This window comes from Sturnira hondurensis, unplaced genomic scaffold, assembly GCF_014824575.4.
Source record: "Sturnira hondurensis isolate 20B ecotype Veracruz unplaced genomic scaffold, ASM1482457v3 Scaffold0014384, whole genome shotgun sequence".
In the NCBI taxonomy this organism is placed as follows: Eukaryota; Metazoa; Chordata; class Mammalia; order Chiroptera; family Phyllostomidae; genus Sturnira; species Sturnira hondurensis.
This window is the reverse complement of record NW_028087015.1, coordinates 29,371,920-29,391,829: the sequence shown is the minus strand read 5'-3', so window position 1 is coordinate 29,391,829 and position 19,910 is coordinate 29,371,920. Positions and strand designations below refer to the sequence as shown.

Below are 19,910 nucleotides of genomic sequence, written 5' to 3'. Positions count from 1 at the left end.
TTCTTGACTGGAAAGTCTCTAAGGAAGGAGGAAATGGTAAAATATATACCATTCTAAAGCTCTAAGAATTATTTTATACTCAGCCATGTTGGTCACACATGATTTAACCTACTTCCTCTTGACAGTTTCTTGTTAAAATGTTCAAGTGAATTATGTAAATGGCCTATTTTAAAATGTATTCTAAGAAATATACTAAAACAAATGTCAGATATTTACCCAAAGTTCTAATATCAGATTTATTAAATGTCAACCGTGCCAAGCTCCGTGCTGTAGAATATAAAGATGAACAAAAAGATGAAAACCAGGCACAAAGGAAAAAATTCCAGGCAAAATATACTTACAGTAGTAGAACTTCGAGCTCAGATAAAAACCCCTTCCATTGTTTCTTACACTGCATTTGCTTCTCCTAAATATCACACAGACAAACAGGAAAAAAATCAAGGAAAGGATCTCTAGCTCTGGGATTCTTAGCCTAGGTCCTACGGTCTTCCTAAAATCAGGTGAGCTTTTAGTATAAATGCAAATGCACATTTTTCTGGGAAGAGGATCCTTAATCAGATTTTCAAACATCTATTAACCCCAAATGAATTAAGAACCAAGCTATTAAATTAAAAGTTTTCCATGCAATGTATCATGTTGCCACATTTTATATTTAAACTCTCTCACCTTTTTCATAAATTTAACAATATATGTATCCAAAGAAAATCTCATGACATTGAGAACACCCCCCCACCCCTTGATCTCATAAAGAACCCAGTCTGTGATGCTGTATTCTGGTTAGAACTGATTTCACTCGTTTGGCATTTGTGACTTGGGTCGTTTGAATTATGGCGGTTCAAGTTTACCTCTGTATTGCTTTTGAGAAGATGGGCTTATGAAACAAATAAAAATATAACTTCTTATTTCAAAGGTGCTTCAGAAGCTAGCCCTGTGCCTGGCAAATATTTACTGAATAAATTAATGAGTTCAATAACATTGTACTGAGCATACTCTGTACTTGGCACTGCTGTCGATGACCATACAGCCCATGTCATTGCATGTCTGAATCTCAGGTTCCTAACTTTCACATAAAAGAGTTCAATTAAGTTCGCTCCTAAGTCCCATCAGCTGTAAGTTTCTATCATTCGCAAGTGCTACACAGGGCACAGTTCAGAGCTCTCTGTCCTCAGGAATACAGAGGGAGAAACCCAATAATTCTGGAAGCCATTTTCCAAGTTAATTCAGGAAGTCAGAAACAATAAACTAGGCTGACAAATTATATTCAAAGACATTTTTATGAGAATTTATATTTAAAAAAACGTTGTGGTGTGATCCAAGTGGCTTGGGTCCCAGGCCTACTTCTAAAACTCACTATTTGTGACTTTTTGTCCCTTAACCTCAGTGTCATCGTTTTCTCAATCTGAAAAATGAAGGGGTTCGTTTCTGTGTTCCTGCTACACTGGCATTCCGGCCGTTCAAAGATGTGAATGTTTGCTAAATGTTTGCTAAATCATTTAGCAAACACACTCCCCCGTGTGTGGGCGGGGAATGTCAGCTTCACCCAGAGCTGGTGAGAGATGCCCGATTTCAGATCCCCGCCCAGATGCGCCAAATCAGAACTGTAAGCTCCCCAGGTGCTGGAGGAGCCTGTTTAACACACTGAGGACGTTTCCCTGCTTCAGTCCCTCTGCAAAAGGTTATTCAAGTTAATGTCCAATTTTACAGAACCATGCCTTTTTAAAAAGGCTCAAATGCTCTGTGGCTCAAGCTTCATTAGATTATCTCATCTTTCTGATAAATGTGTGTGGGGATGCGTTTGTATGAGTGTGTGTAGGACTCTGCACAGTCTCTGTTCTTGGTACCTGTCGCCTCCTGTCTGTTTACTCCTGGAGCTCACCAGCTAAATTCACTAAAAAGTCGTTTAGTGAATTTAGTGAATTTAGTCGTTTAGTGAACGTTTGTCGTTCACTTCATTGTTCAACCAACATTTATTGAGTAATTACTATAGATCAGGCCTGGTAGTGAGGCACTGGATACAAAGTTAAATAAGAACCCTTTGAAGAAAACCTTCTAGTCTATTGAGAAACAAGAATGAGGAAATCAATACCATGATATAATGCTATGGTGCTGTGACTACACATAGGAGGTCAGCAAAACCATACTGGAGGGAGCAGAGGCAATCAAAGAAATAATTGTCTCTGGGTCAGGAAGGGAAGGAGGCCTAGAAGCAAAGACATGTCACCCTGAAGCCAGAGTCCTGGAAAGAAAACTCCCAAAAGAGAGTGTGGGTTGCTGGTAGCTGCAGAGGGAAGAGGAAGGTCATGGACGAAGCCTTTGGGGAAGTGGCCTGGGGTGCAACTGAAAGAGAATGTACTAATGCGGCCAGAGATGCAATGGCCCCAAGAAACAGGCTTTGGTTAGGCTACCTCCGGAGTAGACACATTCTCTTTGTTAAGTGGTTTACCAGTAGATGGTTCCATTTCTTTATTAGATGTTTTATCTTAGCAAACATTTTGAGATGTCTAGAATTAGTGAGCAACATGCAATTTGAGGAAATGGAAAAATCAGGCTAATCATTTTTTTTTAAGTCCCTGTAATCTCAGCTGCAAAGTAGGATTCACTTTAGGTCCTCCCTCCTTCTCCCTTCTTTCCCCAGCCCTATCTACCAGATCACTATTTTGGGTCCATTTCAAATCACCTCTCAGATATACCTTCTCCTCGCCACCCCCACCGCCTCTGCCCCACCTCACAGCAGGGGCTCTCAACACGGGCTACCTGTAAACCACCTGGGAAGCTCTTTAAAAATACTGATGCCTGCCACCGCTGCCACTTCTCTGACCTAACCTGACACCCGGGGGCTCAGTTTTTAAAAGCTCCCAATGTGATTCTAATATTAGGGCTGAGAATGTTGGTTTAAGGCCTATCCATTCCTTAACTTACACATCTGCAACATTCCTCTACCAGGTCTTTACACCTCCAGGCGAAGCTCTTGTCCCCTTTACTCCAATGCTCCTGCCCATTTCCAGCTCATCCTCTAACCTGTAACCCAAGCTCTATTTTAAAAACATAAATCCAGTCTTCTCACTCTCCTTCTTAAAAATCATCCATGAACTTAACCCATCTTTCCAGTATCATCTTCTGCCACTACCTTCCCACCCCCACACTAACCTCTACTCCACTGAAGGACTTGTTATTCATGAGTAAGATGTCTGCTTTCATGCCTGCACCCCCAGGCCTTTGCACCTGCTATTCATTCCACTGCAGAAATACTCCCCTCCCTCACTGCCTGCCAAAATCCTACTCACCCTTCCACATCCAGCTGAAAGGTCGCTTCCTTTCACCCACTTTCCCACTTGTTAACTGCAGAACTGTTTATTGGGTGATTACTCTGTGCCAGGCTCTCTTCTGGGTGCTGGATGCACCCCCCTCTGGTTATATTTTACGGGCTCCCAGGATCTTTTGGACAAATCTCTGCTAAAGTGCTTCTCACACTGCAGTTTAATTTTTTTTTAATCCAGCTTTTTCCACCTGTAAGGCTGTGAGCAACTTGAGGACATGCCTTGTTCATCTCTGCATGCGCAGTACCCAACCCACACAGGAGTTTAGAAAATGTTTATTAATCATTGCCTGACAGTGAAGACAGGAAGAACAACTCTCTTGGGCGTGTGCTGTGTACTTAGCTCTTCCTGGCTCCCGAGTTGGATTCCTCCACACCCTTTCTGCTTTACTGGCTGCCATCACTCAGCTGTCTCCCAGTCTCCTGCTCTGCTTATTGCCTTGCTGCTCCTGCTTGAAGCTTCCCCGTTCCTGCACTCCTGAACTGTGATAGAAGAGAATTTATAAGGTAACACAGGATGCCAGTCTGTGGCTCGGCCTGTGAGGCTGTCCAGAAGGGATACTTCCGACCCTAAAAAAACAAACGTGAACACTGGAGTGTCAGGCACAATCTGACCATCTGAAGCAAAGTCCCAAAGGCCCTGCCAGGCTTCTCAGAAAAGTCTTTCTTATGCAGTATATCTGGGGATGGGGAGGATTTAACTTCCACATTCCTGCAAGATAGGCATTCATTTCTCAATCATTTCTCCAGTCACCAGAGGTCACATATCTTATTTTATTTAGGAACTTTTATTTTCAAACACAAATATTCTCAATCTTGATGAAAACATGACATATTCTAATACAAAATATTAGCAAATAAATAGAATTAATACCCTATGATATTAATTCTTTCCATACCTGTTTAAACAACTTAATGGCATAGGTTTGGTTTTGGATCTCCACTCTGTATACCTCAAAAAACTCCCCTTCTCCGATCAGGAAGTCTTTGTGGAAGTTGTTGGTTCCTTCTATGATGTTTTGAACGTTGATGGAGGATTTAAGCAACGTTCCTTAGGAAGGAAAGTAGGGAGAAGATAAGTTACCTTTTCTTTTCTTAAGAGTCAAATCCACCGTTATAAAGAACCAAGATTTCCACATTAGAAACACGTCAGAGCCAAGTGGAGAGTCAGTCGGGTGAGGCCCAGGAACCAAACTGAGGCCCACCACGTGCTCTCTGCTCCCCACATTTCAGAGCAAATGGCCTTTTACGTATTTCCATACTAGCACAGTGACTCTATCACCTGTCCTAAAAGATCAGTTAAAAAGCATCGTTGGGGGAACTTTTCCAAGATTCTGTTTCTTTGTCATTAGAACTATAAACCTAAAACCAATAAGCACACACACACACACACACACCTATATTAGTGGAAATCTTGGTATGTATGACTAAACAATATTCTCTAAGAATGACTGATAGAAACATATTTCATAAGCCAAATATTCAAAATGCCTAACTTACTCAGAGTAAATTAGGAAGATGCTAAAGCAGAGATGGGGAGGAAACACTGAAAAGATAATCAAATACAAACTCAAAGGCAAAAGCTTGGCTAAATCCTTCAGAACCCAATTCTGGCTCTATTACCACATTTAGCATTTGATTTAGACCTTATGGATAACTCTTAAAGGACCAAATTTTTCTAAATCTCTTTTGAACCAAAGAAGCATCAGATCTAAACATCAATAGCAAACTTTACACAAGGGAGCCTTTGATAGCTATTAAAGTTTATCAGAATGATTGCTAGGTAGGACAAAACTATTCTTCTTGCTAATAAAGTAGGAAAGTTGATGTACAAAATCACTGGATTTTCATAGTGACTTTCCAAATTGCTCTATGAACATCTCTAAAAATTTCTGCAAACGCTATGAAAATTTCTAAAACTATATAAAACCCAACATAATTTTTAAATGCTTTCCTATAACACATGAAAATAGCAAATTTCACTAACAGAAAATAAGAAATCCCCCTGAGACCTCAATGAGCCAATAGATTTTATTTATTTATTTATTTATTTATCGCCAATAGATTTTTAATATCACAATAATATACCATCCATCAGAACTGGTTCAGTCAAAATTACAAATATTTTGATATCTATAAAAATTTTTAGCCTGAATCTACATAATGAACACTTAACATATTTATTAGATTTCCCCCCCTGTCAATTGACTTAACTGAAAGCATGACTTAAAAGAAATTGGGGCCCCGGCTGGTGTGGCCCAGTGCATTAAGCACTGGCCTGAGAATCAGGTTGCAGGTTTGATTCCCAGGGACATGCCTGGATTGCAGGCCAGGTCCCTGGTAGGGGGTGGGCGAGAGGCAACCACACATTGATGCTTCTCTCCTTTTCTTTCCCTTCCCTCTCTCTAAAAATAAATAAATAAAATCTTTAAAAAGAAAGAGAAAGAAATTGGGGTGTTTGGGTTTTTTGTTTTACCTTTTTTATTATCTTCAGGAATAAGAGCATTATCCACCATGACATTGGCAGTTTCCTAAGAGAAGAAATATGTTATAGAAATTTAGTTTCATGAGTGTAGGTAGAACAGAACCTCAACAGAATCCAAAGCTCCCCCTGGATTATACAGTTCAATAGAGGGAAATCTAACTTAGAGGAAAACTAGTAGGAAGAAAAATTATTTTATTCAACAGTATTCATTGCCATATCTATATTTAAGGCTTCCAGGCCAACTGTGAAAACTCAAGTATCAATGTCATAGTCAGTGATAGTCAATTTTAAATGACTTCTATGGCTATAAAAATGATCACTGCTAATTTGCTTTAATAAAAACTAACAGCAATATCCAAAACACCAGTTAGAACAGGAAAATGAAAAGCTGAGTTAAGACAAATGCATAACTTACAGTGCCCTTAATAGTTCTAAGTCTTATCTCTAACAGATCACTGGGAGCAGAAAGCTCTTAACTCTTCAAACATTTACGAATCTCTAATTTTCTGAACCCTCCAATGAACAAAGAATAGACAGCGGGAGAACTAAGGCTTTTCTGTTTTTAAATTAGTACCTGCAAGCCCAGCATTTTTATGTCTGATAATTTCATTGCTATGCTCCATTACACAGGCAACAGAGTTCAAGGGCCATTCTCTGTGCATACACACTGTACCTTGGAGAACACGTTTGGAAATCCATCTCCCTGATGTCTCGGTTCTGAGGGATCCAAAGCTGCTCCTGAAAGAAATAAGGGGAGCGAGATAAAACAACAAAATTATGTTCCTAATAAACTTGGCTTTGGTCCTTTCTTAGACTGTGAATATAAACACTTTGAGAGTAATGTTCATTTCTAAAGCTCAGTTTTATTCCCATTGAATAGTTATAAATTTGTGTCTGAATAGCATTCTAATGATCAAATATTATACAAACATACTTTGGTTCACTTAAAACATGAATATCTACCTTAAATTATTGTTAGACATTATTAAAGATACTACAGTATAAAGTAAAAAATTGGAAGGAAAAAGGAACATTGTTATCTTTTGCATATATATTTTAATTTTTTTAATTTATATTTCCCTGGGTTAGTTTATTTGATATCCTACCTTGTGCTATAAGGTATTAGAGGTGTGTATGTGTGTGCATATTTGTGTGTGAGTTAACCACTAAACATCTACCACCACTCCTCAATTTCATTTGATTTATGTTTAATTTAATCTTTATTGTATATTTTTTATATTACATTTTTGTCTGTTACACCTCCCTTCTACCAGCAATCAACCAACTGCTGTCGATCTCCATGAATCCTTTTCCATTTTGCTAAATCCCTCCACCCACTAACTTCCCCACCCTCCCACTAGCTGTCATCTGCTCTCCCTCTATGAGTCTGTCTCTGTTTTCCTTGTTAGCTCAGTTTGTTCATTATATTCCACATACGAGTGAAATCACATGGTACTTGTCTTTCTCTGACTGGCTTATTTCACTTAACATAATGTTCTCCAGGTCCATCCATACTGTTGCAAAGAGTAAAATTTTCTTCTTCATGGCCAAGTAGTATTTTACTGTGTAAATATACCATCGTTGTTTTATCCACTCATCTATTGATGGACACTTAGGCTACTTCCATTTCTTGGTGATTGTAAATAATGCTGCAATGAACATAGATAGGGGTGCTTGTGTTCTTTTGAATTAGTGTTTCAGGTTCCTTTGGATATATTACAAGAAGTGATTTTGCTGGGTCAAAAGGAGTTCCATTTCAATTTTCTGAGGTATCTCTGTACTGCTTTCCACAGTGGCTGTACCAGCTTGCATTCCTACCAACAGTGCACTAAGTTCCTTTTTTTACCCATCCTCCTCACCAGCACCTGTTGTTTGTTGATTTATTGATGATACCATTCTGACAGGTGTGAGATGGTATCTCACTGTGGTTTCAATTTGCATTTCTTTGATGGTTAGTAATGTTGAGTATCTTTTCATATGTCTATTGGCCATCTGTATGACCTCTTTGGAGAAGTGTTTATGCTTTGCCAATTTTGTAATTGTTCTGTTTGCTTTTTTGCTGTTGAGTTTTGTAAGTACTTTGTAAATTTTGGATATTAACCCCTTATCAGATGTATCAGCGAATATGTTCTCCCATTCTGTGGGTTGTCTTTTTATTTTGTTTTGACAATTTCCTTTGCTGTGCAATACTTTTTAGTTTGATGTAGTCCCATTTATTTTTCTTTTGTTTCTCTTGCGTGGGGAGATATATCCATTAAAAATTTCTGAGATTTTGTTGCCTATGTTTTCTTCTAGAATTTTTATGGTTTCAGGTCTAACATTTGATATAACATTTGATACATTTTTAATTTATTCTTGTGTGTGGTGTAATAAAGTAGCCTGGTTTCATTTTTCTTTACATCTGTCCAATTTTCCCGACACCATTTATTAAATAAAATATCTTTAGCTCACTGTATGTGCTTGCTTCCTCTGTCAAATATTAACTGACTATGAAGGTATGGGTTTATTTTGGAGCTCTATATTCTGTTCTATTGATCTATGTGTCTGTTTTTTTTTTCAAAGATTTTATTTATTTATTTATCTTTAGAGGGGAAGGAAAGAGGGAGAGAAACATCAATGTATGGTTGCCTTTTGTGCGTCCCCTGCTGGTAGTTAGCCTGCAAGGAACCGGCCTGCAACCCAGGCATGTGCCCTGACTGGGAATCGAACTGCGATTGTCTGGTTCGCAGGCTCGTGCTCAATCCACTGAGCTACGCCAGCCAGGGCTCTCTATGTGTCTGTTTTTATGCCAGTACCAGACTGTTTTGAATACTATGGCCTTATAGTATAATTTGATAATAGGTGGTATGATTCCTTCAACTATGTTCTTCTTTCTCAGGAAAGCTGTTGCTATGCAGGGCCTTTGTGGTTCCATATGAATTTTTGAAATATTTGTTCCAGTTCTGTGAAATATGTCATTGGAATCTTCATAGGAATTACATCAAATCTATAGATTGCTTTGGGTAGTATGCACATTTTAAAGATGTTAATTTTTCTTATCCATGAACACAGTATATACTTCCACTTATTTGCATTTTCTTCAATTTCTTTTTTTAAAGATTTTATTTATTTATCTTTAGAGGGGAAGAGAAGGAGAGAGGAAGAGAAACATCAATGTATGGTTGCCTCTCATGTGTCCCCTGCTGGGAACTGGCCTGCAACCCAGGCATGTGCCCTGACTGGGTTCAATTTCTTTCTTCAGTGTCTTATAATTTTCTGAGTACCAATCTTTAACATTCTTGGTTAAGTTTATTCCTAGGAATTTTATTCTCTTTGAAGCTATTGTGAAGGGGATTGTTTTCTTGATCTCCATTTCTATTAGTTCATTATTGGCATATAAACATGCAACTGACTCCTGGATATTAATTTTGTATCCTGCTAATTTGATGAATTCAATGATCAGTTCTAGGAGTTTCTTGGTGGAATCTTTGGTGTTTTCAGTGTACAGAATCATGTCATCTGCAAATAAAGACAGAGTTACTACATCCCTTCAAATATGTATGCCTTTTATTTCTCCTTCTTGTCTGATTGCTGTGGCTAGGACTTCTAATGCTATGTTGCATAAGAGATGTGAAAGTGGAATTCTCTGTCTTGTTCCCAGTCTTTTTTTTAAAATATATTTTATTGATTATACCATTACAGTTGTTCTATTCCCCCCCTTCAATCCCCTCCACCCGCACCCTCCCTCCCCCACCATTCTCCCCCCCTTAGTTTATAACCACTTGTCTCAGGTTCTTTGGATTCTATATTTCCCCCACTATTCTTGCCCTCCCCCCTATCTATTTTCTACCTACCATCTATGCTATTTTCTGTACCTTCTCCCCCCTTCTCCCCCTCCCACCCCCCTGTTTCTAACCCTCCATGTGTTCTTCATTTCTATGGTTCCACTCCTGATCTAGCTGTCCTCTTGGTTTGCTTTTGTTTTAGGTGTGGTTGTTAATAACTGTGTTTGCTGTCCTTTCACTGTTCATATTTTTCATCTTCTTTTTCTTATATAAGTCCCTTTAGCATTTCATATAATAAGGGCTTGGTGATGATGAACTCCTTGAACTTGACCTTATCTGAGAAGCACTTTATCTGTCCTTCCATTCTAAATGAAAGTTTTGCTGGATAAAGCAATCTTGGCTGTAGGTCTTTGGATTTCATGACTTGGAATACTTCTTTCCAGCCCCTTCTTGCCTGTAAGGTCTCTTTTGAGAAATCCGCTGACAGTCTGATGGGTACTCCTTTGTAGGTGACTGTCCCCTTATCCCTTGCTGCTTCTAGGATTCTCTCCTTCATTTTGGTCTTGGCTAATGTAATTATGATGTGCCTTGGTGTGTTCCTTCTTGGGTCCAACTTCTTTGGGACTCTCTGAGCTTCCTGGATTTCCTGGAAGTCTATTTCCTTTGCCAGACTGGGGAAGTTCTCCTTTATTATTTGTTCAAATAAGTTTTCCACTCGTGGCTGTTTCTTTCCCCCTTCTGGTACCCCTATAATTCGGATGTTGGAACGTTTAAAGATGTCCTGGAGGTTCCTAAGCCTCTCCTCATTTTTTTGAATTCTCATTTCTTCATTCCTTTCTGGTGGGATGTTTTGTTCTTCCTTCTGGTCCATTCCATTGATTTGTGTCCCCGTTTCCTTTCCATCACTATTGGTTTCCTGTGCATCTCCCTTCATTTCAATTAGTTTAGCCTTCATATGTTCCTCTAATTTGTGACTATAGTCTACCAATTCTGTGAGCATCCTGATAAATAGTGTCTTGAATTGCGCTTCTGAGAGGCTGGCAATTTCTTGGTCACTTAGAGTTATTGGCTCTGGGACTTTGAGTTCTTTTTGTGCCATCTTTCGGGTTGTTCGTGCCTGTTCATAGCAGGATCAGAGCCCTAAAGTGTTAACTAGAACAGGGTAACTAAGTCGCTGGGTTGTGACGCTGTATGTGGGGGCGGGGTCAAAGAAGGACTCGGGCGTCCTGTCCACTGCCTGCCGCCACGGCCCTCACCGGTGCCGCAGTTGCTGCCGTCACTGGGCCCACGGGTTTCATCCCACTGCACGCGAGTGTGCCACCGACATCAGCCCTCGCCCCCTGGGGCCTGCGTGGTCTGTCTCACTGTGCGCGAATATGCGCCCGCGGTCTGCCCCGCACCCCAACTGGTTCCCGTCTGCCTGTGCGCCTGGGTCGGGGGCCCTGTCCTGCCCGACCCTGCTCGCTGCTGGCTCCGCCCCTCTTACCATCCCCGTTGAACGGTTAGATGTAGTCGGACTTCCGTATAATTCAATTTTCTGTCCTTTGGTTGTGTCTTTGTCCTTTGTGTCCTTTGTGTCCTTTGTCCTTTGGTTGTGTCTCTCCAAACCTTTGTTGTATTCAAACTTGGTTGTGGGAGAAGGCACAGTGTTTCCACCTATGCCTCCATCTTGGCGGAAGTCCTGTTCCCAGTCTTAAGAGGAAAACTTGTAGTTTTTAATCTATGGATGCTGGCAGTGGGTTTGTCATATGTCCCTATAATCCCACTTTGCTCAGAAATGGATGCTGGATTTTATCAAAATGCTTTTTCTGCTCTATTGATAATGGCCGTGTGGTTTTTAGCCTTCATTTTTTATGTGGTGAATCACATTTACTGATTTGCAAATGTTGTACCAACCTTGCATTCCCAGAATGAATCCCACTTGCTCATGGTGTATGATCTTTTTGATGCATTGCTGTATTTGGTTTGCTAATACTTTGTTGAGGATTTTAACATCTATGTTCATCAGGGATATTTGTTTATAATTTTCTTTCTTTGTAGTGTCTTTATCTGGTTTTGCAATTAGGATAACTCTGGATTCACAAAATAAGCTTGGGAGCCTTCCCTGCTCTTGAATTTTATGAAATAGTTTGAGGAACAGAGGTGTTAGTTCTTCTCAGAATGTTTGGTAAAATTCTCCTATAAAGCCATCCGGTCCAGGGCTTTTGTTTGTTTGGAGTGTTTTATTACTGCTTCAATTTCCGTAGGTGTAATCTGTTTTTTCAGAATCCCTGATTCTTCCTGATTTAGTTTTAGAAGATTAAATGTTTCTAGGAATTTATCCATTTCATCCAGGATCTTTAGTTTGTTGGTAGATAGTTCTTTATAATATTTTCTTACAATTTTATGTATTTCTTTGGTGTCAGTTGTTATTTCTTCTCTTTCATTTCTGATTTTATTTATTCGGATCCTTTCTCTTTTTTTTTCTTGATGAGTCTGGGTAAAGGCTTGTCAATCTTGTTTATCTTTTCAAAGAGCCAGCTCTTGGATTCATTGTTCTTTTGTATTATTTTTTCAGGCTCTTTTTCATTCATTTCTACTCTGCTCTTTATTATTGCCTTTCTTCTACTTACTTTGGGCTTTGTTTTTCTTTTCCAAGTTCCTTTAAGTTTGAAATTATATTGTTTTTTCTTTCTTTTCTTTTTTGAGATAGGCCTGTAATGCTATGAATCTCCCTCTCAGGGTTCAATTGTTGCATCCCACAAATTTTGGAGTGTTGTGTCCTCATTTTCATTTCTTTCAATGTATCTTTTGATTTCTTCCCTAATCTCATTGTTGACCCACTCATTGTTTAATAATGTGTTATTTAGTTTTCATGTCGTTATGTGTTTTTCAGTGTTCTTGTAATTGATTTCTAGTTTCATAGCATTGTGGCCAAAGAAGATGCTTGATATGATTTCAATCTTCTTAAATTTATCGAGACTTGTGTCTTAACATGTGGTCTATCCTAGAAAATGGTCCATGTGTACTTGAAACATATGTATATTCTGCTGTTTGGGGGTGAAATCCTCTGAAGATATCAATTAAATCCTTTTGATCTAGTGTGACATTTAGGGCTGCTATCTCCTTGTTGATTTTCTGCCTGGAAGATCTATCCACTGAAGTCAATGGTGTGTTAAAACCCTTGACTATGAATATATTTCTGTCAGTCTTTCACGTTATGTCCATCAAGATTTGCTTTACATATTTAGGTACTCCTATGTTGGGTGTGTACATGTTTACTAGGGTTATATCTTTTTTGGATAGTTCCCTTTATCATTATGTAGTGTTCTTCTTTGTGTCTTACTATAGCCTTGGTCTTAAAATCTGTTTTGTCCTGGCTAGTGTAGCTCAGTGGATTGAGTGTGGGCCTGTGAACCAGAGGAGCGTGGTTTGATTCCCAGTCAGGGCACATGCTGGGTTGCAGGCCAGTTCCCAGTGGGGGACGCAGGAGAGACAACCATACATTGATATTTCTCTCTCTCTCTCCTTCCCTTCCCCTCTAAAGGTAAATAAATAAAATCTTTGAAAAAATAAAATAAATAAATAAAGTCTATTTTGTCAGATATAAGTACTGCTACCCCAGCTTTTTTCTTTTCCATTTGCATGAAATGACTTTTTCCATCCCTTTACTTTTAGTCTATGAGTATCTTTTGATCTGAGATAGGTCTCTTTGGAGGCAGCATATACATGGGCCTTGTTTTCTTATCCATTTGGCTACCCTATGTCTTTGGTTGGAGCATTTAAGCCATTTATATTTGGGGTGATTATTGATAGATATATATGTAATGCCATTTTATTGTTAAGACTGTTTTCCTCTGATTTTTTCCTCTTTCTCTTCTTCTTCTTAAAGCAAGCCCTTTAATATTTGTTGCCATACTGGTTTGATGTTAACAAACTCTTTTAGCTTTTCTTGCCCAGGAAGCTCCTTGTTTTTCCTTCCCACTCACCAATTTTAGACTATAACTTCTCTCTATTACAGTTCTGATGAACTATGGTAGTCTATGTAGCTTCTTACAAAAGATGAAAACCCTGCAGTATTTTGTAGTCGCTTCTCACACTTTCATTCAGACTTTGAAAATTTTAATTCCATCTTCAAATTTTTCTTAGATTGTGTTATAGTGTTTCTTAAATTATTTGTTTATAAGACTGGCAATGAAACACAATAAATTGTTAACAAATCTCTTTGAACAACACTATAAACCAAACATTATAGACCTAACAGACATCTATAGAACATTACATCCACAAACAGAAAAATATAAACATACTTCACAAGTGCACATTGAATATTCTCTAGAATAGACCATATGTTAGGCAATAAAATGAGCCTCAGTAAATTTGGAGGGGTTAAAGTCATACAAAGCCTATTCTCTGACCACAATGGAATTAAAGTAGAAATCAGTAATAAAAGAAAATTTAGGACATTTAGCAAATTCACAAATACATGTAAACAAACTCATAAATAACAAATAAATAAAAAACACAGGGAAATTAGAGGACACTTTGAAAATGAATGAAAATGAAAACAGCCCTTACTGATGTATCTCAGTCGGGTGAGCATAGTTCTGAAAAGTAAAAGGTCACTGCTTGGATTCCTGACTGTAGGTTTGGTCCCCAAATGGGAATGCCTACACAAGGCAACCAATGGATGTTTTTCTCCCTCTCTTTCTCCCTCCCTTCCCCTCTCTCTAAAAACAAATAAATAAAATCTTTAAAAAAATCAAAACATATCAAAACTTAATATAGTGCAAGCTATGCTTAAAGTGAAATTTACAGCTGTACATGCCTACATTAATAAAAGAAGAAATGTCTGAAGTAACCAAAACTTACACTTTAAGAAGCTAGAAAAAAAAGAGTAAACTAAACTGAAGGAAGCAGAAGGAAAGAATTAAGATTAAAGTGGAATTAATAAAATAAAAAATAGAAAACAGAAAAATCAATGAAATTAAAGTATTTTCTTTGAAAAGATCACAAAATTGGCAACTTCCTATTTAATTCATTCAGAAAGAGGAAAGGCTAAAATCACTAAAATCAAAACCAAAGCAAAAACAAAAAGGAACCCTAACTACCAACCTTCCAGAAATAAAAAGAATTATAATGGAATATAGAACAACTGTAGGTAACTGGAGGGCATTATGCCAAGTGAAATAAGCCAGTCAGAGAAAGACAAATACTGTATGATCTCACTCATCTGTGGAATCTAATGAACAACACGAACTAACATGCAAAATAAGAGACAGACTCATAGAGAGCAGACTGACAGCTGTTGGGGGGTAGGGGTAGGGGCCTGGGTGGAGGAGGGTGGGAGACTGAGCAAAAATAAAAAAGAGAGAGAAAACTCACGGACATGGACAACAGTGTGGTGATTCCTAGGAGGTGGGGGTTGAGGAACATGGAGGAGGGTTTCGTGGGGATAAATGTTGATGGAAGGAGACTTGACTTGGGGTGGCGAACACACAATACAGTGTACAGATGAGGTGTTGTGGAGTTGTGCACCCGCAACCTGTATATTTTGTTAACCAGTATGACTCCAATTAATTCAGTTAAGAAGAACTATATGTAAAAAATTAGATTCCTTAGATGATAGAAACAGAGTTTTAGGAAAACACAAATTACTGAAACTAACTCAAGAAGAAATAAACATCACATTGAAAAATAATGAGTCTATAACAAAGAAAAATTGAATTAATATTTTAAGACTTCTCACAAAAAAGTCCAGATACAGATGAATTCACAAGTGAATTCTATCAATAATTTAAAAAGATTTAACATCAGTCCTTCACAACTTCTTCCAATATAGAAGAAGAGGTAACAACTCCCCAAATCATTCTGAGGCCAATGTTTTCTTAATACCAATGCCAGACAAACATTACTAAGAAAACTAAAGACCAATATCCTTTATATATAGAATTGCAAAAATTCTCAAAAAATATTAGCAAACTAAATCCAGAAACACATAAGAAGGGTTATATATACCAGCAAAATGGGATTCAGCCCAGAAATCCAATATTGGCTTAATATGTAAAAATCAAGCAGCGAAATATACCACATTAATAGAATGAAAAACAAAATCTGCAAAATCCTACCAGAATAAAAACCATAGGAATAGAAGAGAATTTCCTTAATTTGATAAAGAACATCTGCGAAAAGCCTACAGATAACATCACACATAACTGTAAAAGACTGAATATTTCCTTGTAGATCAGCAACAAGTAAAGGATGTCTGGTCTTGCCACTTGTATTCGGCAATGTACTAGAGATTCTAATCAGTGCAGTTAGGCAAGAAAAAAATCCTAAATAAGTCTTGTTATGTGGAACAAAACCTGAAGTTTGAGGGTTGTAAGGGCACTAAAGTCATTGTTCTTTCGTTACTCATAAAAAGAAAGGGAATACTCTACTGTCATATAAAATGGTAGACTCAAAATGAAGTCAGCAGAAAGCTGTGGATTTCATGTCAAAACTAAAAAAACAGCCCTGGCTGGTGTAGCTCAGTGGATTGAGCACGAGCCTGCGAACCAAACAATCGAGGTTTGATTCCCAGTCAGGGCACATGCCTGGGTTGCAGGCCAGTTCCCCGCAGGAGATGCACGAGAGGCAACCATACATTGATATTTCTCTCCCTCTCTCCTTCCCTTCCCCTCTAAAGATAAATAAATAAAATCTTTAAAAAATGTTCATATAAAAAAACAGTTGCTGATCATTGAAATACAAATGTGAAATGTGATATGTAAAGACATGCATACTAGAAATATAATGGCAGCAGGTAAGATTTTAGTTTCTCGAATGACTTGGTTATGTCCTGAGATTCGAGGGAATTTTTTATGGATGTGAAGACACCACCTATGAGCCAGGTGAATTGTAGGAATGATGATGATTAGCAAGAAATACAAGGCCTTTCTCAGTAGGACTCATAAGAAAATCCAAGTCTATAAAGTGATCTCTGGAGGTTAGCAAATAAAAGGTAAGAAATTTCTCTAAAATGAAAACCATCTCACCAAACTGAACAATTTTAAGGTAGGCAAAATGGCTCTCTAGATGGATAATGAATTATTTGCATAACTGATAACTTTGTGCATAGTAGCAACAAAGAAAGACTAAACCTTTTATCTTAATTCCTAGGTCAGTGAGTAGCTATCATAGGAGACATCTGTTCAGCAGGCTACACTTAACATTTCCAGTGAATCATCACATTGCTGCTTTTACAAGCTATATACAATTAATGTTTTTAAAAATAATTCAAAGCATCTATTCAATAAATTGCAGTTAACTAATGCTATGTTCCTCAGTAAAGGACTCCAAGCAAGGTGCTATTCTACACTTCATCTCAGATTTACCCATCTTCTGGTACTAGGACAGTAAATAATTGTCTTTCCACCAATCAGCTACTCTCCCATTTAAAAAATAAAATCAATATTGCGTGTGCAACAGTCTAGGAGTCAACCGAGAATACGAAATTATTGTCTACGCACAGTCCACATCCTCTGCTGCATAAATAAACAACACAGACAGTGAAAAATACCGTGAAGTATATTTCAGAACACTGACATATAACACATACCCAAGTGTCCTATCAAAATGGTGTGAGTTTATACTGTGAACAGCAAGTTGTGTGGGTGGTTTCATTGGCTGGAAAAGGCTCAAATAATCATACGGCTTTGAATTTCAGTTTCCAGGGACTCACTGCATTTTAATTTATCAGTCAGCTTCATAGTGAAGCACGCTGCTTTATGAAATTAAGTGAAGAAATGATGTGCAAAAGACAAGCAGGGATTAATCAAGTTATATAGATAATATCATGGTAGAAGCCTATTGGGACCTGTCTAATATCCCATCAACATGGAAAACCAACAAAATAAAGTCAGTCTAAAGCTACAGATTTCTGGTACAAATCTCTCAGGATTTCTTCTTTGTGTGTGCAAAGTTTCCTTGAGTGATAAGACAGAGGCTCAAGTGCAGAAGTATATTATCAAAGAGTATGTGTGAAAATATATGGAAAGGAAAATATTCCTGAATGAAAGAAGCAAATAATAAGGACACTGATTCAAAAGTTTCCAACTTAAGAGCCCCGAGTCTATAAGACCCCAAATCACTCAAGATCATTCTTGTTGAAGTGAATAAATCTGACGTGGAGTAAACAAAGCAGGTGACATTAGGAGATTATTTTATTGACATGCACTTTACTTACCAGGTCACTCTAAATGTAAAGTGTGACACAGCATGAGAAACAGACAAGACAGAAAGGAGTAGGCCCCTGTGGAATGAACAGTAAAAAGGAACGGTGGAGTTAGAGGCCATGGCATAAAAAGAACAGGGCAGATCAAAGAAATCCCAGAGATGTTCTGGAGGTATATCAATTGCACTAAAATATGGGGGTAGAAACCCAATTATATTTTTAACTTCTAATTATATGATGAAACAAATTCTAGCATTATCTATATTGTATTCATATTGCAGTTCTGATTATGTTTATGATTCAAAGAGTTTTAGAGTTTGGGGCAGAGAGTCCATTTGCATTGCTAAGAATAAAACATTTCAAAAAGTGTAGTTTGTAAGTAAGAAAGAATTTTTAAAAACCTCAAACTACGAAGTGGTAGAAAGGAATGTGTTGCATAAATTAGGTAGTAAGAGGAGGAAGTGTCACTAAAAAAACTATGAAGCTGTAAGGCCCACTTCAGATAAACGTCTCTGGTAAGAAATCAGTAACATATAGCATGACCAGTCATTGTTTTGGATAAAATGCAGTATGTACATTTACAAAGCACAATTCCTACAAAATGGACCAAGAGCCATATATTAAAAGTCAGTGTTTACCATAATTTGCAATTAAATGGATAGCTCGATGATGTCCCATCTCCTGAAGAATCTGTAGAAGGTCACCAATGGTCTTGTTTTTCTGTGCCCAGGACCAAAGCAATTCTCTTGTTCCACTTTTGCCTTGGTCTGCATATTTTTCAATGTGACGAACATCCAGCCAGCTGCGTGAAAGTCGCTCTGCTGCAGGAAATTGCAATAGGAAGAACCAAAGAATAGTTCACGTTATCAGAATACCTGTTTTGGTGTGTCTTATGTGTTTTATTCAACTCTTTATAGTTTTTTATTTTGAACTAACTTTCATTCCTCACCAAGTCTCCCCTAATGCTAGCATCTTATATAACCACAGTCCAATGGTTAGAACCAATGATGACTAAATTCCAGACCTTATTCTAATTTCACCAGTTTTTCCACTGTCCCTTTTCTCTTCTAAAATCCTATCCAGTTCCCCACATTGCAATTGGTTGCTACTTCTTTTTAATCTTCTCCAATCTGATGTTTCTTGGGCTTTCCTTATCTTTTAGGACAGGAAAATTCTGGTAGGTTTTTTTCCGTGCATAATATCAAGAGGCTGATGATATTGATGTCTTACACACTGGGGATGTTTATCTGGATCGCTCAGGTACAGTGGAATCTGCACTGTAAAATTATCTTTCCATTTATAATTAATAACCATGCTGGTAGATATACTTCAAGCCTATGGAAATACTCTATTTCTCCTCGGATTTTGCCCATAAATGTTTGCATCTATTAGTGGATCTTGTTTACCATGATTATTACTCTGGCATTTGCTTAATGGTGATCTTTTATTTCCCTTTTTCCTCCTGTGTGCCTTAACTGAAATTCTCCTGTAAGAAAGTGCTGTCTCTTCTCCCCGACTTGTTTAACTAATTTATTTATTTATTTCATCATGGATGCACAAATATTTATTCTGTAGGTTAAAATCCAGTGCTATCATTATTTGTTTTGTTGCTAAAATTGTTCCAGCTTTGTCCATTCAGGTTGGCTCCTGTGTTCTTTTGACAAGGCCTATCATTTTTGCAATACTTCTTTATTTTCTGGCCTATAAGATGCTCTAGGCCCATTTTGTATTCTCCTGCCCCAACCCTGTTATTAATTACTTTTCCAAGAAGTCCAGCCAGGAACACTGAAGAGCCAAGGTACAATTCTCGGGGCTCCCATCCCTCCCCGCCCCCCACAGCAGTGGTAGAAGCACATGTTGGTATGAGGGTGCTTTAAGACTGAAGCAGCCTGGAATGCTGGATCACCACGTGGAGGTCAGCTGTCCCGGACTCTCAATGCTCTCCCCATGAGTGAAACGTAAACCCCTGTCACGTTAACCATTGAGATTATTGTGGGGTTTGTTACTGCAGCATAACTTAGTTTATCCTGACTAATGCACACGAGTTTTATCCTGAAATTTCTGTTATTTCAGCTTCATTTCATACCAGAAGAGAGTGAAAGGGAGTGGCAGCTTTTGTGAGTAATACCAAGCAAGGGAAGATAAAGTAGA

At 38.1% G+C, this 19,910-nt stretch overlaps 1 protein-coding gene across 1 annotated transcript in view; it reads right to left on the bottom strand.

Moving 5' to 3' along the window:
- The window catches only part of IRAK3 (interleukin 1 receptor associated kinase 3), a 58,298-nt gene that overhangs the window by 27,822 nt on the left and 10,566 nt on the right, over positions 1 to 19,910 (bottom strand). The window contains exons 2-6 of the mRNA XM_037063091.1: positions 18,398 to 18,580; positions 6,475 to 6,539; positions 5,793 to 5,847; positions 4,216 to 4,367; positions 342 to 406 (exon numbers count right to left, since the gene is read on the bottom strand). Of these exons, the coding sequence (XP_036918986.1) occupies positions 342 to 406; positions 4,216 to 4,367; positions 5,793 to 5,847; positions 6,475 to 6,539; positions 18,398 to 18,580 (520 nt within the window). The remainder of the gene's footprint in view (positions 1 to 341; positions 407 to 4,215; positions 4,368 to 5,792; positions 5,848 to 6,474; positions 6,540 to 18,397; positions 18,581 to 19,910) is intronic.